At 44.6% G+C, this 22,615-nt stretch overlaps 2 protein-coding genes across 3 annotated transcripts; one reads left to right on the forward strand and one right to left on the reverse strand.

Moving 5' to 3' along the window:
• The first annotated feature begins 3,664 nt into the window (after positions 1-3,664).
• Positions 3,665-13,680, forward strand: MRPS30 (mitochondrial ribosomal protein S30). Its single transcript, XM_073343902.1, has 5 exons — positions 3,665-4,238; positions 4,485-4,630; positions 9,901-10,006; positions 10,902-11,078; positions 13,169-13,680. The coding sequence occupies exons 1-5, from the start codon at positions 3,683-3,685 to the stop codon at positions 13,435-13,437; spliced, it is 1,254 nt and encodes a 417-aa protein (XP_073200003.1). The 5' UTR covers positions 3,665-3,682; the 3' UTR covers positions 13,438-13,680.
• Positions 13,681-17,439: 3,759 nt separating this feature from the next.
• On the reverse strand, positions 17,440-22,387 carry LOC140911256 (uncharacterized). Of its 2 annotated transcripts, XM_073343904.1 has the most exons (4): positions 21,925-22,387; positions 19,793-19,845; positions 19,210-19,326; positions 17,440-18,437 (listed from the first exon to the last, which is right to left on the reverse strand). In XM_073343904.1, the coding sequence occupies exons 1-4, from the start codon at positions 22,133-22,135 to the stop codon at positions 17,901-17,903; spliced, it is 918 nt and encodes a 305-aa protein (XP_073200005.1). In that variant the 5' UTR covers positions 22,136-22,387; the 3' UTR covers positions 17,440-17,900. The 2 variants fall into 2 exon arrangements, 1 of the variants encoding a protein (XP_073200005.1); XR_012158876.1 differs by lacking the exons at positions 19,210-19,326; positions 21,925-22,387 and having other exon boundaries at positions 18,051-18,437; positions 19,793-19,949.
• Positions 22,388-22,615: the final 228 nt, after the last annotated feature.

Genomic DNA, 22,615 nt, shown 5'->3' on the forward strand with positions numbered 1-22,615 from the left:
ACACTTCAGAGCATGGTTTTGCATCCCTGCCTGTCCTGGCTAATAACCACTGATGGATCTATCAATCTCCATGTGACTCCATGGACCTGTATTATGTGTTGCAAGAGCCCCTTCCATGAAGGATAAGGGTAATCCACAGAGCAATCATAATCAAGGGCATCTAATATGAGAGAGCCATTGGAATTGTGTTAAGTAGCAGGCGGGAGGATACAGAGCAACCAAGAAGACACGGGCGTCAGCAGAGTGTTTGTTCTCCTGCAGATCCTGGTGAACCTGTGGGATTTTATGATGGCTCAAAGCTCCTTCACCAGAGACCCAAAAGGAATATACCCACCAGAGTGATGTGTATCACATTCCAGGGTGCTATGCAGATCAATGAGAGGTTGTGTCACCACTTATCTTGCAAACCTGGGTGTCTCCCCATGCTTTGCTGCTGTAGCTCTCAACCTGAGCCCCTCACAAACAGCACACAGAAGACACTCTTGAGTGTCTGTGTATAGCCGCAGCCTGACAGTAACACTCCAGTCACACTCTGGCTTCCCCCATCTTTAGTTACTACTTCCTAGAGTGTGTTAGGGTCACTCAGGTCCTAATTTTTCAAAAAAAAAAAAAAAAAAAGTTCTTCATTGTCCAGCCCTCTCCTGGACAGTTCAGATATTACAGGACCATATCCACCAGTTGGCAGTTTAACTGGAGTTGCCCAAACAGTTCAGTTTAAACACAACACTGGATTTGTTTTGATTGAAGAATAAAACAAATTTCAGTTAACTATCAATAGACAGATTTTATGTGAATACAAGTATAAGGCATCAAAGTCAGAAATGGCTACAAAAGAAAATAATGATAAAACACTTTCTAGTAACTTAAACCTTAACAAACTAGACTGGGTTCAAGGTAAAATACTTAACACGTGTTGCCAGCAACAAGGCTGACCAAATTTTCAGGCCAGAACCCCTCCCAAAGTCAAAAGGCTGGTTCTTTTGTCTCCTTAGATGAGAGAGAGCATGAGAGAGAAAGAGAGGGAGAAAAAGAAAGAGGGAATATCTGAGATGTTTTTGCTCCTCACTTTTATAGTCCAGTCACTTTTTGAAATACATTTTCCTGTGGGTTACCCTTGGGTAAAGTTCCTTCCTTTTGGCAAAAAGTTTTGTGGTGAAAGAGGTTCCATATTGTTGCTGGTTAAGTGTAGCTTGATCTGTTCTTGCCCCCTTCCGTTGCCAAAGAATAGCCACTGATGAGTAATTGCCAATCAATTTTGATGACACCTAACTAGAGGCAACAGCTTGTCCACTGTCTTTCAGAAACAGGCTTACCCTCTTCCCAGGTTTGTCTGGTAAACACACTTCAGTCACAATTTCAGCTGATGTTCATAACATTATATATAATGTTGCTACACACATTTCACTATGGTATTATTGATCAGTAAAATATTAGTTTTCAAATGATTGCTCACAAGAGATTATTACAATAGTGTGGGATGTGAATACAGAGCAGCACTCAGCCCTTTCCCATGATTGTTTGCAGAGGAGAGAACAATCCAGCCCCCTGTTATTTCTTTGCTTATTCAGCAGCCTTTTTGAAATAGTATGTCATAATGTTACACATATTAGTAACATTATGATATACTAAGTAATTTGGGAGATTTTGATTTAGCATCCTTGGAACCCTCCTAAAACAATTTTGTAACTTGGGGATACTTTCTGAATTGATATTTTGTCTACATAACATAATCTCTAGAGATGCACATGGTAAATCATTAATGTTATGGAGGATAAACTATTTAACTGGCAAAGGTCCTTATATCATCAAAATAATCTAAGATTCAGATTAGAATTCACATTTAAGGATGCCTCAACTGCAATTACAGACATCTCACAAACTTCTGAGTACCTGGACTGTAGTGGACATGCTGTGACTGAGAGATACATTCTTCAGTAGTAAAAGAAAATAAAGTTCTCAAACAAGGGAAAGAGATGACAACTTATTGGATGCAAGACATGTCCCTTAAATTTCTCATAATGTGTTATTGTCATAACGTTGTAAACTGAATAGTGACTTGAGAGGAATATGTTTCTGAAACAAACAAACAAGGACTAGTGATGATAACTAGTTTGCATCTTTGGTAATTATAGGGACAGCCCAGGTGGTCATAGTAGGATCTGGGGCAGAGGTAGGCAAACTATGGCCTACAGGCCACATCCGGCCCGTGGAACCGTCCTGCTCGGCCCCTGAGCTCCTGGCCAGGGATGCTAGCCCCCGGACCCTCTCCTGCAACCATACCACCATGCAGGCACCGTGGCTTGCGTCCACCCACCTCCCAGGCTTTCCAATAGGAAACATTGAGCAGGGAAAGGGGGGAGATAGGGGGTGGGGCCCTGGGGGGGCAGTTAGGGATGGGGCAGTCAGGGGACAAGGAGTGTGTGGGGGGGAGGGGTTGGATGGGTCCAGGGGGCCTGTCGGGGCAGGGGTGTGGATAGGGGTCAGAGCAGTCAGGGGACAGGGGCCGTTGGATAGGGGCAGAGGATCCAAGGAGGGGGCAGTCAGGGGACAAGGGGGGGGGGTTGGATGGCTCAGGGGTTCTGAGGGGGACAGTCAGGGGGCAGGAAGTGGGATGGGTAGATAGGGGGCGGGGGCCAGGCTGTTTGGGGAGGCACAGCCTTCCCTACCCTGCTCTCCATACCGTTTTGCAACCCAGATGTGGCCCTCAGGCTAAAAAGTTTGCCCACCCCTGATGTGGGGTGTGGTTCAGAGCCCATAAGAGATGGGATCAAGTGGTGACAGCGGAACATGAGAGCATGGTCAGGGGCCTGAATAGGGATCGGATCTTCTGGTGACAGCAAGATGTAGGAGCGTGGTTCAGGGGTCCAGATACGAAGGAGAGTCCCCGGAGAAAGCGGGATCACCGGCTGTGGTCCAGGGGCCCATATTGGGCCAGGAGCCCCTGGTCATAGTGGGATCTGGGAGTATGGGTCAGGGTCCAGCCTAGGGATGGGAGCCACAGGTTATAGCGGGATTGGGGCAGTGTGGTTCAGGGGCCTGTATAGGTTTGGGAACCCCCGGTGAGAGCAGGATCGGGGGGCGGGCTCAGGGGCCCGTTTAGGGACAGCCCCCTGTGATAGCGGCTCCCCGGCATGAGATCAGGCTCACCCCGTGGGGGTCGGGGGGGAGAAGCAGGTTATTGGGAAGGGAAATTTAGAGGTGCGAGGTCCCTGTAGGAAGAGGAGCAGGGGGTCGGGGCCAGGACCGCTGGGGAGCGCGGGTGCCCCCAGCATAGCGGAAGCGCTCAGCACTCAGCCGACCTTGCGGCGGCCCCAATCCCGGCAGCTCTCGCTCTGCATGCTGGGAACTGTAGTCCTCTTTCCCAACGCGCCTCGCGCCCAGGGTTTGACAACACACCTCAACAAGACAGTCCGCCGGAAGCATGCGCATAGTGGCTAGGAAGGAGCTTCTTCCGCCCCCCACTTTCTTGAAAAGGAACCCTCCCCCTTTGACTGTTTCCTGGAGCGACGGGCAAATGAAATGCTTTGATTCAAGAAGTGGCTCCGCCCTCTTTTTCTCGGGGCCCCCAGTTTCTCAGAGGAACGTTCGGATTGGCGCATCAAAGCACCCACGTGACTAATAGTAGCCAATTACTGGTGTACACTCCCCTGTCCGTCCCGAGTCTCCCTCCCCCTCTGACAAGATGGCAGCTCCCAGGGGGTGGCGGTTGGTGTGGCAGGGCAGCTGTCGGTTGCTGCACACCGAGCTCTCCGCGGCCCCTCAGCCTCAGCCTCCGTCTCCGCTCTACCCGCCCGTGGTCGCCTCCCACACGGCCAAGAGCAAGTCGGCCAAGCGCCGCCGGCTGGAGTATTTCTACCAGCAGGTGCACGCGGCGCCCTCCATCGCGGAGAAGCTGCGGCTCTACGGCCGGCTGCAGCGGCTCAAGTACGTGGTTTACCCGCAGACCTTCTCCCTGAACGCGGACCGCTGGTACCAGAGCTTCACCAAGACCGTCTTCGTGCCGGGGCTGCCCCCCGCGGGAGCGGAGCCGGCGGGACCCGGGGGCCCGGATCTGAGCGAGCTGCGTTCCCTGGCCTGTGACGCGCTCCTGCAGGAGCATTTCTACCAGCGCAAGCGAGAGCGACCCTTCGTCTACCGAGAGCAGCAGCACGTCGCGGCCCCCTTCCTCACCCAGCTGGTCTCCTCCCTCACCGCCGCGCTGGGCAGCTGCAACCCGCTGCTCGCCGCCGCCCGCTTAGGTGGGGCGGGAGGTTGCGCGAGGGGGGTTACTGGGGATCGGGGCTGGGGCTGGTTGGGAGGTTAGGCCATGGAGCAGCAGAAGAGATTGTGCTGAAATGCCCCTGGGCTGTTGTGGGTAATGGTTACATCATTGACTGATTTTTTTATTTTGTTTTTGTGCTGAGGGCTGATGTCTTTTTGCATGCTTTCACCAAGTATACACGGGGGTAATGGGCTGGCTAAAAACAAAATGTGTTTCATTTCAGATTTAAAACCACAGGTTAACTTCTATTGGGAGCGCGGTGAGACTGTTGTTTGTCGAGGATATCGAACTGGCAGAATCGATCCAGTGAGATTTCAGATAGATGACAAACCACAGATTCAGATCCGTGTGCCAAAACAGCTTCCAGAGGTATGGATGTTTCTAATGCTTCTAAAAGTGAATATCAGCTAGTACTGTGTTACAGTAGCATTTAGTATGTAACATGTATAACACTAGCTTTGCTGTGATAGGCACGATACAAACACCTAGTAAGAGAGTCTCTGCTTTGAACAGTTCACAGCATAAGTATGTTCTGTCTAAAAATCCTAACCATTGTTATAAATGTTTGCTTGTTTTTGTTTGATTTTAAACTCAACCAGTCATATCTCAGGGAAAAACTTTTGTAGAAAAACCTAATTTCCTCTATAAAGGTTCTATTGTACGTATAACAATCTTATTTATTTCATGATTTTAGTTGCTATTAAAACTATAAAACTGAGTGACTGGGCAACAAAATGGCAGATGAAATTCAATGGTAATAAATGCAAAGTAATGCACATTGGGAAACAATCCTAACTATATGTACAATATGATGGGGTCTAAATTAGCACTCAAGAAAAAGATTGTGGAGTCATGGATGTCTTTCTGAAAACATCTGTTTTGTGTGCAGTGGCCGTCAAAAAAGCTGCTAACGTTGAAAACTATTAAGAAAGGGATAGATGATAAGACAGAAAATATCATCATAACACTGTATAAATCCATGGTATGTCCACACCTCGAATACTGTGTGCAGTTTTGGTTGGCCATCTCTAAAAAGATAAATTAGAATTGGAAAAAGTACAGAGAAGGGCAACAAAAATGACTAGGGAATATGGATAAAATGAAGAGAAATTCAAAAGACTGGACTAGTCATCTTAGAAAAGAGACTACTAAGGGAGATATGACAGATCTATAAAACCATGAATGATGTGGAAAAAAATGAATAAGGAAGTGTTGTTTACCTCTTCAGATAACACAAAGACCCAGGAGTCACCCAATTAAATTAATAGGCAGTAGGCTTAAAAGAAATATAAGGAAGTACTTCGTCACACAACACACAGTCGACCTGTGGAAGTCATTGCCAGGGAATGTTATAAAGGCCAAAAATATAACTGGGTTCAAAAATAATTAGATAAGTTCATGGAGGGTAGGTCCATCAATGGCTATTAGCAGGCCCATGCTCTGGGTGCCCCATAACCTATGGGACTGGATTTCAGGGGATGGATCACTCGATAAATTGCCCCATTCTGTTCTTTTCCCCCTAAGGCATCTGGCACTGGCTACTATCAGAAGATAGGATACTGGGCCAGATGGACCAATGGTCTGACCCAGTATGGCCATTCTTATGTTCTTGTTTGAATTACAGTGTACTATGTGCTTTCCAAAGGTAGGTAGATATTGATGAAATGGTATCCAAGATGACTTAGGCCAGGTCTACACTACAAAGTTTGACTGATGTAAAAGCACAGAGAACTCGGCTGATACTGGAATGCTGAAATTATTCGGGCTTGTATGCTGCTATTGTACTGGTGCCTGCAGAATTCATTGTAGAGTGGGAATATCTCTTATCGGGGTGGAAGAAACAAGATTATCTCTAGAAATGTTCAGGAGACAATTGCAGGGTATCTCCATGAATGTTGAGGCAGTGCTCAAGAAGTAATAAGGCACATTCCATTTCAGATAAACAAAAGACTCTATGTGGGGGGAACTGTGGTTCTGTCTAGCCCATCAAGACATATAATGGAAAAGCAGATGCTACCTCAGTCTTTCTTCTACCACTGTCTGACAACAGGACACTGATCTGATGTGGACTGTGTAATTCGGACTGCCACACTTTTTTTTTTTTAATCTTCTTGTCAAACGTGTTTCAGAAGGGTAGCTGCGTTAGTCTGTATCTGCAAAAGCAACAAGGAGTCCTTGTGGCACCTTAGAGACTAACAAATTTATTTGGGCATAAGCTTTCGTGGGTTATAACCCACTTCATCAGATGCATGGAGTGATAGCCCATGGAAGTTTATGCCCAAATAAATTTGTTAGTCTCTAAGGTGCCACAAGGACTGACTACTTGTTCTTTATTTTCAAACATATTACACATACAATGGAAAATCAGAAGTCAGTACTTTTGTTCTCTAAATGCACAAATGAGATGGGAGCTATTTTTAAATGGGGAAGAAGGGTGAGAGGGAGAGGAGGTTTTGGGCAATAAAAAGGTAAAATGCTTATAAGGAATTATGCATGTGTACACTTACCTGAGCACTCTCCCACTTCATAATCTGGCCCATCTGCCCTTGCCTGGTGGGACTGTCTTGGCTCCAGAAGATTGTCAAATAGCTCCTGGCTCACTGCAGTCCTCCCCTCCCTTTGTGCACTGAATAGATCTTTGCATCAGGCTCCGGCAAAGTGTCCCGTCATATGTGGTGTGCTGGTGGGGTCTATGCCATGTATGGCATGCTATAAGCATCAGGTGTAGGGGAGGCCCCAGATTTGTTGTTGCCCTTCCTTACCTTCTGATAGTCCTGCTGAAATTTCTTCACTTTCGTATGGCACTGCTGCTAATCCCTGTTGGGCCACAATTTCAGCACCCTATGCAATCTGTACACCTGTGTGTCTACACTTCAATTAAAAACGCATGGCTGGCCCGTGCTAGCTGACGCAGGCTAAGGACCTGTTTAATTGTGGTGTACACTTTAAGGGTGAGGCTGCAGCCTGTGCTCTGGGACCCTCCAGCCCAAGCCTGAACATCTCCAGTGCAATTAAACAGCCCCTTAGCATGAGCCTGAGTCAGCTAAGTCACAGATTTTTTAAGTCACAGGGCATTATAGACATACCCTAAATTTCTTCGGCTGTTCCTTAGCTTGGCTTGTACGGTTTCTTCTCCCCACAGGCTGAGGTGATCCATGACTCTTTTCCTACTCTTTTGGAGCCAGCATGGTCAGATGCTCACAACAGTGGGCCCAGTAGGTGTTCTCACCTCAGTGGGCAATCAGGAAAAGGCATTGCAAAAATAAGCTGGGGGTTTTAAAGGGTGGGGACAGGCTTCTGGTGTCTATGACCCCAGGCAGTGGAGTTTAAAATTGCGACTGATGCGAGCACAAGGGCAAATTGTGAGACAGCTGCCAGTCGACTGTTACAGTTGAGATGGGTAATGTCTACACTTGCACTGCGTTTACAGATCTAGATTGACTGGCTCTGCTTCGTTTGGGGAGGTGGTGGCATTGCGTCTGTAATAGGGCGTTTACATCTGCAGGAGAGAAATATATGTGTAGACAAGTTCAAAACTAAGTCAAAAAAAGTCAACCTAACTTTGTAGCGTAGAACAGGCCATAGGTAAGGGCTTCTTCTTAATGTCATGAAGTGTAGGTGTCCACTTCACTATAAATTCTTAGAATGTTTTTAGTCAGTTTCTTGGTACTGTTTACATCCTCTTTAAATTCTTCATGTGTATAGCATGCATAGAAGCTTGTACTGGAAGAGTCTAGCCCCTGGCTTTTGTAGCTCCTCCTTTTGTCACAGATTCCACTTTTGCCAGTCTTGGTGGGACCAGAATTCTTCCTTTTTTTTTCTCCTCAAGATGTGAGAGGCAGTGAATCTGGGTTGTGGTACAAATGAGGGGGAGACTGAGTCATTGGAAATGAATGAGAGAATGAATATGTAGATAAAGTGAGCAGAGTTGAAAGGTGGGGAGAGGTTGCATCTAAACTTTTAAACTTGAACTCTGTAATTCCAAACATAAAAATAATATAGAAGAATCACTGGTGTTAGCATATAGCTTACCAAATTTTTGAAAGCTGAGCTGCCTCTTCAAGAAAATGAAACTGATTGCACATCCCTAACCTTTCCAGGATAGCAGGGCAGCATAGGGGAAACATGCACACTTTTCTTTTGTGCCCCTGCCAGCTAGTCCTGTGTGCTTCTTCAGGGTGCTGTGCTTTGCACTTTGACTGTTTTATTGTTTTGTTAATTTGATTGTGTGCTTTGCCAAGGTTGAGACTGCTAGATAGGATTAAACTGAGTGACAGTAAATCTGAAAATCAGAGTTTTAGTGTCAGGAAGGTGATAAACGTGGTGCCCTTACAAGTAGGCAATGTAGCTTTGAACATTCTTTAAAATGCTTTCTTTGACTGTGTTGGTTTTAACAAGGCTTTCTTCTAAATCATGAGGTAGGATAATTACAAATAGGTAGACAAAGAATAAAATCTAGTTAAATACAGAATAAACTTCAAACTGTTAAATAACAGCACATATAGTACTGTAGGTGTGTATGACTAATTTTTATACTGGGTTTTCATCTGTTTTCAGAGAAGTTTTAGGGAACTTTTGAAAAAATAGCACTTAACCTCTATTCTACTTTTGTGAGGCATTCAGCAATGCTGTACACAAACACTTTGGGTGAGACTTTCTTAGAATTTACTACTAGGGAAAGAGTCTCCTGTTTATCCTCTTCTCCTACCTCCCCCACCAAAATAAATAAATATATATACAATATGTATGTAGGGGGAAATCAAGATGTAATCATTCAATTAATCAGAAACTTGAGTTTGGAAAAATCTAGTTTGTATTTTAGAGTAAACTTAAGTGTGGGGGGAAGGAAATAAATATACATATATAATATGTGAGGAAATCGGTGTATACTGGGGCTACTACCCATTGGAGGAAGCCTTGCTAGCAATCATATGGTCAGTGCTAAACTCAGTGGCAGGACTGAAAGTTTCTCAGTTCCGTATGTTTTATTTAGATTTTCTATAACTTGCCAAAGAAAATGTACACCAGGATTTTAAAAAATGACTTTTTTTTTTTTTTGCTTGGGTGTTCAACTTTTGAGTCCTCTTTCAGAGGATGCATGCTTAGCATTCTTGAAATTGACATCTTGAGTTGGGCATCCAGTATGATTGGCTAGTTGCTTTTTTAAAAATCTGAACTGCAAAATACTATGACCATGTTGTATTCAATGTGAGGATAAAAGTCCAACACAAAATGCTGTTAGTGAAGTTTTGGTGTTCATTTTTTGTTTCCCCTGCAAAATGTGGGATATGCCATCTCCAGTCAGTGGAAAGTGGTGCTAACCAACAATTGTCCAGGCTCTGGCACTTCAGTCCTTCCTGTTCTACACACACACTTCTCTATTGCTGCAGGAGATTCACGCTCTCTAGGACAAACATACGATCTTGTTGGTTTCTCTCTCGGAACAGGATCAGGTTTGTTCAAGGTTGTAAAATGGATGTTGAGCTCAATGAAAATTCCCTAGGTGTTTGGATGGCTGTTTAAACAATTCTTTCTTAAGAATCAAAATATTGGTATCAATGTACTATGTAATAATACTGAGATCAAAAACATTTCTATGACTTGCTGAACTGATTTTCTTTCTCTCTCGTTCCTTCAAGTTTGTACCATTAGATTATTCAGTCCCTGGAGAAGTTCCTGTTGTTAATCACAAACCAGACAAACTTCCATTGTTCAAAAGACAGTACGATAACAAGGTATTTATAGGTAAGACTTCCTAGTGATAGAAACATAGTTACTGTGTAGAAGTACTAACGAATGGTACACTTTTGAAAACGGCTTATTGCAGGAGCCAATTTCAAAATCTGTCTAATGGCATACATGACTGTGGTGCTATACTTTGCTGCACATTAATTTAAAAAAATAAGAGACTGGGTATAGTCAGTAAAACCATACACTTCAAATTGTGATAAAGTGACACATTAGACACTTCATATTTCAGAAGGAGTCATTTAAGTCTTGATCTGAAAATATTTTATTCAAAATGCAGAATGTTTTCTGAATGGGTCATTGGGCCTTAAAAGGATTTTGTTCTTTGCTTTTCTTTTAGTTACAAGGGGGCTCAGATAGCTTTACTCATAAAGAGGCTGCTGCTTCTCTGTAATAAACCAGATACCTGCACAGTCAGGGCCAAGCCCACTCTTATTCTCCTACAGCTCCAGAAAAATATGCTTCTTACCACTCTTGCTAGAGGAAGATCAGTTACCTGTCAGCTTTAAAAGGAGTCTTCTGGTCTTTTTAAACAACATCCAGTCAATGAAGGGGGAAGAGGCAATACCGCTTTAATTTCAGTGGGAGCAAGATTGGACCAAAATTAGTAAATTATTAACTTTAATTTCAGTGACTTTTCTCCAAATTAGCCAGCAAGTGAGTTCATAAGGAGACTGTCTTCTGAACTAGAGGAAACCAAAGAAATATTGATGTCAGCATTGCAAACCAAACTAACTTTTTAAATAACTTGTTACTTTGGGTAGAAGTTGAATAATAGAGATGTCAGAAATAATATTTTTTCCTTAACCTCTGATGCTACCTATAACATTTCATTTGATTTGATTTTTTTTTTTTAAAGTGGCTTTTAACTTTTCTCCTTTTTATAACTCAGGATCAAAAGTCGCAGATCCATGCAGCTATGGTCATACGCAATTTCATTTGATTCCTGATAAACTGAAAAGGGAGCGATTATTAAAAGCAAACCTTGCTGATCAAATTGAAGTAACTTATCGAGCTAATGGTATTGCAAGTCTCTTTGCTTGGACTGCAGCACAAGCTATGTATCAAGGTGAGGCAAAACTTATGCTTGATTGTCTTTACATCTATAAATGGCGAGCAGACTTCTTTCTCCCTTTCCTTTTATCGTCCATATGTGATTTTCTTTCTGTGTAGAGCATGTTTTAATTTCATTACTGAAACTTAAACGAGCCAATTAAACTATGTATATGGGTGATATTAACACATTCTTTAAAACAAGACCCTTAAATCTGAGTAAAATGCTTGAAGACTAGGAGAAAAGAATCACGCCAATATATATAGAACATTAAATGGCACTTATTAATTTTGCAATTATATACGTTAAATTATTTTTGGTATTTTTTAGGTTAAAATATGTAGTCTATACACTAAAGTTTTTTGGCTGTAATGTATGATAGTAAGCAGCTGAAATTAGTATCCCAAAAAATAGGGTGTTATAGTGGAATTTTGGCAGTTAAATTCTACTCTGTGTTTGGTGCACATAAATCAAATTTCTCTTATCCAAATCTTCATGGAAGGTTGAATTTGATTATAAGCCAGTTTACTATGCAATAGGGTGAACCGTCTTTAAAAGCAGTCTCATGAGCTTGTATTGTATATTATAATGAAACACAAAAAGATGAATAGTTGCTATGGGGATCAAGCTAATGTTTTATCCTGAACTAGTAAACCATTACAGGCACATGAAATCTAATGTTCTTGCTCTAGCGTTTGGCCTTTCAGATATGCCCTGTACTAAATTCTAACAGTGTATATCTGAAGAAATAATGCCCAGTATACTTGCATAATATCAGACTAGAGATTTTTTGTAATCCAAGATAGATTACAAAAAAATAGATCTACATATTGATCACTAGTATTGCACTACTTGTATCTGATCAAAATAAAAGCCAATAAAAAAAACCCTAATTGTTGAGAAAGAGTGTGTGTATATTTGAGCAAACTCCCATATTCACCATCTGTACAATTCAAATTCCATAAAGGGCTTATAAATATTAAATAAGACCTTAGCTGGAAAGAAGAGAAGGTTCAAGAGAACTTAATTCACTTAGCTATAGATGCCATTCGCTAGTAACTAGCTTCTGGCAGTGGAAGCAGATTCTGAAGTAATGACACCATGTTTGGGTCACAGTGATGCAAATCCCCTAATTAATAGATCTGTATAAAACAATAAGAAAATAGTTTTGCATCAAATTTTGCACGTGTAATAGCATATGCTAATCACATGTGATCCAAACTTCTTTTTTTTTGTGGTGTACCTGTAACACTGAAATTGATTCTCATCTTTACAAGTCAACTAGAATCTTCAGTGACATTGGTGTATAAGACAGAACATTTGTCTTCATTCTCTGACTCTACCTGGTTATTTTATAATTTTAGTAGTGAGCATTGCTTAAGGAAGCATATGTATTCAATATTTGTGCTGTAAGTTCAGTTCTCTGCATATGCTACTGCATATGTTGTGCATGCAGAACAACATGATATTGTATAAAAGGAGAACCCCATGAAAGATTTAGCTTGTCTGTCTAACCATTTTAGCATTCAACAGTAATGGTGTATTAAACTTGAATCAACCAAACATATTCTTGAATTGTCATGATGAATAAGTGCATTCCCTTATGGATAAAGTCATTTCACCATAAGAGGGTTCATGGAAAATTCAGTTCTCCTCTAAATAGAAGGTGCTGGGCTGCCAACGGTCTGGTTCCCTGCCCCCAAAAATAGTATCTGCAGGACACACCAAATGTGTGGTGCTGTACATTGTATCTAATTTTAAACATGCAGTTTTGTGAAAGATGGGTAACCTTTGCAGGCAGACTCTGTTCCATGAGAGTCCATACGCATTGAAAATATTAGTTTTGTGAGCATATAAATTAGTATAATTTTGAAAGTGGTCCTTAAAGTATGTGACATAAAACTTTTCTTGGGGGTAGGTGAGGTGGGGATGTGTTCTTAGTTTTAGACTTTTCAGTCAAAACATTTTATATAATAATCTATCTTGTTCCTTGAGGATAAGCAGTTTAGGTTTGTAACTGTCTCTATTTCAAGCCCCTGTTTGGAATTGTGCCAATATGAATATTACTTATGCCTTGTGTAACTAGGGTGTAATTTCATTTACAGGATTCTGGTGTGAGGCAGATGTGACCCGTCCCTTTGTATCGCAGGCTGTGATCACTGATGGAAAATACTTCGCTTTCTTTTGTTATCAGCTGAATACCTTAGCACTAACTGTACAAGCTGATCAAAATAACCCTCGGAAGAATATCTGTTGGGGAACAGAAAGTAAGCCCTTATATGAAGCTGTGGAAGGCAATAACGTAAAAGGTTTTAATGATGAAATTCTACTTCAGTTAGTTCATTTTCTGCTAAACAGACCAGAACGATTGTAAATTAGGCTACCAAAGGGCTCTGTTTAACTGCCTGGGCTTCATCAGAAGTCAAATGAAATGTGATGTGGAATGGTTCTTCATGTTTATTCTCTCACACACACACACTCTCTCTCTCTTTCTCTCTCTCTCTCTCTCTGTCTGACTCAATATTACTGTAAAATAGATTCTGTATTCTGTGATCTCTTGTGGGGATTATTCCCATACACTCACCAAAATATGTGGTGCTATACATTGAAAATAAAATCTAGAATAATATAATGCCTTTTGCATACTTGTATTTGAAGTAAGGTACCTTGACTTTTTAAATAGAATAAAAAAAAAAAGAAACACAGAATCCAGGTCAACAAACTGAGATTTCCTCATGCAAACCTGATTGGCAATAGAACAGTGTTCATATAGCCTGGGGTGCCAAAACTGTATGGAGGGCCAGGTTGGGACGGCTGTGCTTCCCCAAACAGCCTGGTCCCTGCCTCCTATCCGCCCCATCCAACCTCCCCGCTCCTTGTCACCTGACTGCCCCCTCCTGGGACCCTCTGCCACCTATCCACACCCCCGCCCCCTGACAGGCCCTCTGGGACTCCCACACCAACCGCCCCCTGCTTCCTGTCCTCTGACTGCCCCCCTGCCCCTTATCGAACCCCGTTCCCCTTACCATGCCAGCTGGAGCCAGTCATGCCACCATGCAGTCTAGAGCACTGGAGCAGGCCAGCAGTTCTTGCAGCCACACTGCCCGGCAGGAGCTTGCAGCCTCGCTGCCCAGAGCACTGGTGGCATAGCAAGCAGAGGGAAGGAGGGACAGCAGGGGAGGGGCTGGGGGCTAGCCTCCCTGGCTGGGAGCTCAAGGGACAGGTAGGACGGTTCTGCAGGCCGTAGTTTGCGCACCTCTGATATAGACTGTAAGCTCCTTGGAAGAGGGTTTCTCAACACAATTGAAGTACTTATAAAACTTGATAGTGGTGTATTTTGTTTGTTTTGTTTTTTGCACAAGTTTTCTGATGACGCACTAACTTCATCTTGTAAAATCTTTTTTAATGCTGAGGCATTGTTTTAGCTGTGAGTTCAGGGGAGGGGTTAGAAGTCAGTAAACGGGTAGGTTTCTTTTCAAGTAATTGATTTCTCCTCTGGAATAACTTACACAAAACTGCATGAACTCTGATTAACTTTTTATAGTTAAATGATTCCTTTTTACAGAGTTGAGTCCATGGGTTTCATATCTTCCCAGGCCAGAAGGGACCGTTATGATCATCTAGTCTGACCTCTGGTATAAAACAAGCCATAGAACTTCCCCAAATTTAATTCCTAGAGCATATCTTTTTAGAAAAAACATCCAGTCTTTATTTTAAAATGGTCAGTGATGGAGAATCCACCACAGCCCTTGTCAGTGTCTTTTTTTTTTCCTTTATGCCACTTTTACTGGTGAGGGTTGTGGCAGCAGCATGGAGAGTAGGTAGGACCAGACCTCCCTTTCCTCCACAACATGTTTGAGCTCCTTTTGAAGGATTCCCCAGTGTTCCCAGGCCAGCTGGGAGATACAATTCCTCCAGCGTGCCCTGGGTCAGCCTCAGGGTCTCCTCCTAGTGGAATGTGCCCAGTAGAGTTCCAAAGGAAACCTCCCAGGGGCATCCTTATCAGGTACCAGCTCAGCTGGCTCTTCTCAATCCAGAGGAGTAGTGGCTCTACTCTCAGGCTCTCTGAAATAGCTGAGCCCCTCATGGTCTTGACAACTGGCATTCCATAAGGAATTAAGAAAAACTGACAAACAGTAGATGGCACTGTTTACCATTCTATTGCAGAAGAAGAAATGAAATTCTTTGCTTTATATTTTTCACTGATTAGCAAAACTGAGACAAATCATAAATATGCACAGTAGTCTCCAGCACATTAGGCAAGTTATTTTGTTTTAGTAAGTAATCTGTAGAATGGCATTAATCTTTCCTTTTGTATTGTTGTCTGGTCCATAGTATTTAAGAGTGAAATACACTGACAATGAAGGAAATTTCTAGTATTGTTTAAAGTGGGAATATATAGCTGCTAAATGTTTAAATCTAGAACGTCAGACACTGCAAGATTCCTGTTCTTTAGCTCCATTCAGCAGAAACATTTGACCATGGGACCAACCTTCTTTTTTTGGCATCTTATTCTGCAGGGTTTGGTGCCTGACAGTACTTTTTAAAAAAGGCAATTCAAGGGAGTCATAAGGGGATGAAACTTACATGAGAGAGGGTAAGGAAGAATTTAAAAGTTAAATCACATTATTTTTTGGGTAATAGGGAAACTATTTGTCTTTCTCCTTATAATCCCAAATGCTGAACTATTTTGCCTTTAAAAAAAAAATTAACAACCCTCAAGCAGATACCAAGTCTGGGAAATGTCAGCTGTTCTGGTGTCTACATTCTGAGACTGAAAATAGGGGACCTGTACTGGAAACTTTTATGCAGCCTTCTCTAAATTCCATGAAGGAATGCCAGGAGTCTGAAGACTATGTACCCTTGCCTTTATGCCCACATAGGACTAGATACAATCTAGTCCAAAACTATTGAAATGTAAGTAATTCTCCCTCTTCCTCCATTCAAGAAAAGGCAGTGTTGATGTTTAATATCTGCTCAGCTCTTGTCTAGGTATTTGCGATTCTTTTTTGTTGATGAGTTTTCATTTTTAATCTGCACCTATAAATAGGAAGGCTCCAGGATTAGCTGAAATATTCTTTGCAAGTCAACATTATTCTTTGTTCCCTCATTTACCCAATGAACTTTGTTTTATTGACATAGATCTTATCTTGCCTCATTACTCTTCCCATCCCTGCTGATCTATGTTGGCTTTTACTTGCCTTATTAAGGGCTAAATTCGGTCTTTTGGGGTACAACAAGGGTGAAAAGGTGACACTGCCTACTGTCTCTTCTGCAAAAGGACTTTTGCTTACATTTCTGTTTGTTTTGTGTTTGTTTCATATTCAATTAACCTATGATCGTTAGAGCCTGGACAATTCCCACTGTCAAGGAACAGGAAATTACCTGAACAGAGTTTAAATGAATGGAGTTACCAAACAGCCTGTTCCATTTGGAGAAGCAGCAGGTGCACTTTCAGTTAAATGAATCTCAGGATCTGCATAGAGAAGAGGGCTATCTGTGTGGAGGGATAAAGCAGCATAGAGAGACTAAGGTTCCCTACATCCTAACATACAACTCCTCTTTAAGCCCTGCTGACCTGTATTTTCCAGCTGTGCTCTTAGCCAACCCACCAATTTCTTGGGCTATTGGGAGGGGGAATAGCCAAAAACTGAGTTAATATTCAATGTGCAATCTGAGGGAAAATTCCACTGGCAGTTCTGCAGGTCTGGAAGGGGATGATGTGCTATAGGTGACCAGCCCCAGCCTTTCTCCCTACATTTTGCTTCTTATCTGCCAAAAGCCCTGCAGAACCCCTTGTAGTTAATGTAGCAGAGCTTCCACAGGATCAGAAAGGGATCTGGTGCCCATTAAGCCTTTTTTACTCTGTGTCCCAACACTCAGCTCGCTTGTTTTATGCATTAATGCATGGAGAATACAGTAGCACCTCAGAGTTATGAATTGACCAGTTAATCTCACACGTTGCGGTTCAGTGATGAGACAGAACACAGCTTTATGCAAGCAAACAGGCTGGTCAGCGGAGATGGGCTGTTCTGCCCCCCCTGCCTTCCACCTTCTCCTTTTATTATATTTCTCCCCCTAAGCATTACACACTGCTACACAAAGGAATGTATGACGTTGATTCATATGCTTAGTTACCATCCTCTATCTACTACAATCCTGGTTCTCAGGCCTTGAGCCCAGGCTAAAGAAACCTCCCACAGTTGCTGTCCAAACAATCAAGTTCTCAGGGTTCATATCTAGCCCTTGTCCTTGGATAGAGCAATGTGTGCATTGCTCCTAGGAAACAGTCAGGGTGTGCCCCGCCTGCTTCCAGGTGGAATAGCTAGACATTAACCCTTCATCTCCCCTTTTTTTGTTTATTGATAGTTGGCCATCTTATGGTAGCCGCCAATTTGTTTTGTCATGCTATTTAACTCCCAGACAGACAAGGACATAACCTGGGGAGCTTTCCAGGGCAAAATTTTACAAAGTCTTAACAAGGAAGGAATACATTGTACACAGCAACAACAAAAAATAAGCCCAATGATTACAAACACAAAATAACCAAAAGCTTAACATCTGCAATATAATCATCTAAAAGGGGTACACTTCTTTTACTACAATTGTAACCAGCAAAAGGCAATATAAGTATCATTCTACTAAGACAGCAAAGGGTGCCATCACTTAAATTTGCAGGAATATAATTAAAGGTGCATGAACCACAAGTAAAAACCCATCCTGATGGTAGGATGATATGGCCATACTTATATGAAACATTAACAGCATGAGAATAATTTAAAAGGGATTGAGAAATTTTTTGACAGCCCAATGGCACCTTTGTACTAGTGCAGTTAACTACACGCGCACAGGTGACATTGTGAGCCCCGGCCGGGTACGGTGTGTGAAGGGATATAGCCGTGCAAGGCAGAGTATAGTTGGCCGGGCCCCAATTAGCCATGCTAGAGTACTGGGAGAAAAGATTAGCATAAGCAGAGAACAGTGTCTTATTCTCCTTCGGGCTTGTAACGGGGGAGGCGCTTCCAAGCCAACCCCTACAGGAAATAGCAGGCACAAAAGGCACACAATCATCACAGAATTAGCAGTGATTTGGGCGAGAATCGCCACAAACAAAGTCTTAGGAGTTTCTGGCTGCTGATCTGCTGCCAGTTTTCGTTGAGCCGTGGCGACCAACGCTTTTACTGCTCCCCATGTCACGGGCTGGCTTGGGACGCTACGCCTCCTCCGTTTCCGTCCCGCCGTTGTCGACTCGGGGGGCAACGCGGTCTCCTCCAAGGTCAGCTGAAACTCTGGTATGGGATTTGACAGCCCCTGGTGCCATGCCATGTTGTTTAAGTGCTGGTCGCACGCACCGGGCTGGAACCCACAACGGTCCTGCAGGGAGAGACACAGCAGCATATCCCCGACCCCAAGTGATTAGAGGTGCTGGGCCCAGCCACTGTGGATCGGGCAGCTGACGGTAAAAGACACGCGGTCTTTCCAGTACCTCAGATTTGTGAAAATGCCGATCCGCAGGGGTCTGCTGATCTGCATTCAGTGTTAAATTATTTAAAGTAAACAAGAGGATATACATTTGTTGTTGAATGTCTCCTAAGGTTCGGAGACGCAGCTCCCCTTGTTTTAATTGTTTATCTAGCAAGGTTTTGAGTGTGCGATTGGCACGTTCAACAATGGCTTGGCCCGTGGAATTATAAGGGATTCCGTGTTTAAGACGGACGTCCCAGCGGGCACAAAAGGTGGAGAGGGCTGCAGAGCAGTAGGCTGGGGCATTATCTGTTTTAATTTGGCAAGGGCGACCCATAACAGAAAAGCAGGCCAGCAAATGGTGAATAACTTTGTTAGTGGCTTCCCCACGTTGTGGGGTTGCCCAAAGGAAGCCTGAATAAGTATCAACGGAAACATGTAAAAATGAATAGGGGCGGAATTGTGGTACATGAGTAACATCCATTTGCCACAGCTGATTTGCTGCGGTACCTCGGGGGTTAACGGCATAAGAAAAAGTAGGAGCAGCAGCAGCACAGTGGGGGCAGGAACGAACAATGGAACGTGCATGATCAGCAGGAATGTGAAACTGCCGGGCCAAAACAGAGGCAGACTGATGAAAAAAGGCATGGCTTTCAATGGGGTCAGAAAAAAGGGAATTTACCTGACCACGCAACGCGCGATCGGCGCGTGCATTGCCCTCAGTGAGTGGCCCAGGCAGAGGGGTATGACTGCGAATATGAGCAACAAAGTAAGGGAAATGACGAGTGGCAAGAAGATGCTGTAAAGACAAAAACAGGTGAAGGAGGTCTGCATCAACCTGAGGGGTAATGAGGGCAAGGGGTAAATGATCAATTACCTGATAAACATAATGGGTATCCACAATTAAATTAAAGGGACAATCAGCAAAAAGTTAAAAGGCCAAAATAACAGCAGCCAATTCTGAACGCTGTGCAGAACGCTGAGGCAGTGTAAAACGAGAATGCCAACGAGGGGGGTCACCCAACTGATAAGTGACTACACCTCGGTGGGGAGAGCCATCAGATGTTAATATCGAGGGTGGTGTCTAACTTTGTAAGTAAATCACGGCCCCAAATATTGAGGTGGACAGGGAGCACAAAAGGGCGGATTGTAGCAAGGGCACGGCCTCCTGGTTTAGAGACCGTGACCCAAGACAAACTTTGGCGCCCGGGTTTGCTACCCCCAATCCCCCACAACTCTTTAGAAGGAACCGTAGGCCAACTAACCGGCCACTCCAGATCACGAATCACTGTAACGTCAGCTCCAGTGTCCACCAGCCCTGTAAAAGGAACATCATTTAAAAGAAGTGTTAACTGAGGTTTCGAGGGGCGGACTGACATTGTCAGAGCAACAAGTGGAGAAGACGCGCTGTGAGACGGCGAGTGAGACAACGGCGATCCAAAGCCTCCTCCGCCCCGAGTTCGATCCTCGGCAGCTGGCACCTGATAGGGGACTAAAATCAATTGTGCAATTGACCGTCCACGCGGGAGCGGCTGTGGAAGATGAGTCCACACCTGAACCTTAATAATGCCAGTGTAATCAGCATCAATGACCCCTGGAATGACAAAAAAGCCCTGTTTCCCAGCATGTGAGCGAGGGAGAACAAGACCTACAAAGCCGGCAGGGAGAGGTCCCGTCACCTGTGTAGGTATGGCACAGACCTCCCTGGCAGCTGAAAGTCAGTGTCCTCCTGCATGATCAAATCAAGCCCTGCACTTCCAGCAGTCGCTGCCCTCATAGAGTCTACGGATTCCAAGGCAGAGGAGCGATTGCCTGAGTAGGAAACACCCCTGTTTGGCCCTGGGTTTGGGGGGGACCCGTCGCGTGGTTTCCCGACCCGCCACGACACTGATTAGCCCAGTGATAACCTTTCCCACACTTGGGGCACTTCTTTGAGGGTCGGGCTGGTGCCTTAGATGAGCGGCACTCCCGCTGAAAATGACCCTCCTTTCCACAGCGGTAACAGCGCTTCCCCTCCTTCCCAGTTTTTCTGAGGGCGGCAGCCAGAACTCCAGCCTTGTGGGCTTGTGTGCCAATGTTCTGGCACGCCCGCAGCATGTCTGAGAGCTCTAAAATACCAGAGACTTGCGCTGCCTGGAGAGCACGGTGGCAATCCTCATTTGCATTTTCAACTGCCAATTTTAACAGGAGCTCGTGAGCTGCCTCAGTGTTATCCACCTGTCGGAGGATAGCCTCCTGCAATCTGTTGGTAAAATCCAAAAAGGACTCTAAGGCACCCTGACGGATACTGACAAAGCTTTTGGTAGGCTTGCCTGAATCCGGGACCTTCTTGAAAGCATGCTGGGCACAGGTGGAAATAATGGGGAAGACGGCCTGAGGGAGTTGAGACTGCATCTCAATAGTAGCAAACTGGCCCTCCCCTGCCAAATGCTCATAAATGATACCTTGCTCTCTATATACCTGGGCTTGGCGTTCTGCCATCTGCCGATACTCACTAAGCCAAATAACATACTGACTGGGTGACAACATCATGCGCAGCAGCGTTTTCCAATCCTCAGGGATTAGGGAGTACCCAGCACCCATCCCTTCAATGAGACCATGCACAAAGGTGCTAGTCAGGCCAAATTCACGAATTGCTTTCTTTATCTCTCTAACCACCGAGTATGGCAGAGTGGTCCAGGTGCCCACGGGGTTGCCCTGGTCATCATTCTGCCAGGTCACCGGGCAAACGGAGACCAGATCAGCCAGCTCCTCTGCTGTAAGATCTGATCGAGCTTTCGCTGCGTGAACCATTTGTTGCACCAGCGAAAGCTTTTGAGCAGATGCAGATGACTCTCCGGGGGGCCCCATGGGGGGAGGGTGATCACACACCGGCTCCGGTGGGGAAGGCCAGGGAGGCGGTGGTAATAGAGGCACTGGGGGCGAAGCAGGGGGAGGGATGGCTGCAGGAGCGGATGGGGGTGGCAGGATCGGCAGCTCCTCTGTTGGTGCTGAAGAGGGCCTTTCCGAGGCGACACGCTGTGTCGCATTGCCAGGAGGGGGGGTGGCTGCAGGGGCGGACGGGGGCGGCGAGAGCACCAGCCTCGCGAGGGAGGGTCTGTCCGAGGCGACACGCTGTACCACGTCGCGGCAGAGGTGCCAGGCATGTAAAGCCTGCACGGGTGCCCGAGGCTCTTTGTGCAATGTCTGGCCCAATCACTCCCAGTCCGCTAGCTTAAAGCTTCCAGCTTCAGGATACCACGGGCACTTGGCACGCACCTCCTGTAGCAGGAGAGTGAGTTCTCGAGCCGGGCAGTCATGCTGAGCCTTACGCAGCAAATACTGCAGCTCATTGCAGTGTTGCACTTGCAAAGCAGAGAGGGAGCTTCCCATACTTACCACAATGAAAAATACTCACCGGGATCCACGAAGTGGATGAGTGACGCGTCTGAAACCCTTGCCGGGCGAGGTGAGTGCTGAGGGCCCCACGTTGGGCGCCAGTTGTTGCGGTTCAGTGATGAGACAGAACACAGCTTTATGCAAGCAAACAGGCTGGTCAGCGGAGATGGGCTGTTCTGCCCCCCCTGCCTTCCACCTTCTCCTTTTATTATATTTCTCCCCCTAAGCATTACACACTGCTACACAAAGGAATGTATGACGTTGATTCATATGCTTAGTTACCATCCTCTATCTACTACAATCCTGGTTCTCAGGCCTTGAGCCCAGGCTAAAGAAACCTCCCACAGTTGCTGTCCAAACAATCAAGTTCTCAGGGTTCATATCTAGCCCTTGTCCTTGGATAGAGCAATGTGTGCATTGCTCCTAGGAAACAGTCAGGGTGTGCCCCGCCTGCTTCCAGGTGGAATAGCTAGACATTAACCCTTCACACACACCTCATTTGGAAGTACACATTCAGGCAGCAGCAGAGACCCCCATCTCCTCCCCACCCCCAAAAAAGCAAGTACAGGTTTAAATGTAAACTACTAAAAAGATAAAGTGAAAGCAGCATTTTTCTTCTGCATAGTGAAGTCTGAAAGCTCTATTAAGTCAATGTTCAGCTGTAAACTTTTGAAAGAACAATAATGTTTTGTTCAGAGTTACGAACAACT

Source organism: Lepidochelys kempii, chromosome 5 (assembly GCF_965140265.1).
Source record: "Lepidochelys kempii isolate rLepKem1 chromosome 5, rLepKem1.hap2, whole genome shotgun sequence".
Taxonomy (NCBI): domain Eukaryota; kingdom Metazoa; phylum Chordata; order Testudines; family Cheloniidae; genus Lepidochelys; species Lepidochelys kempii.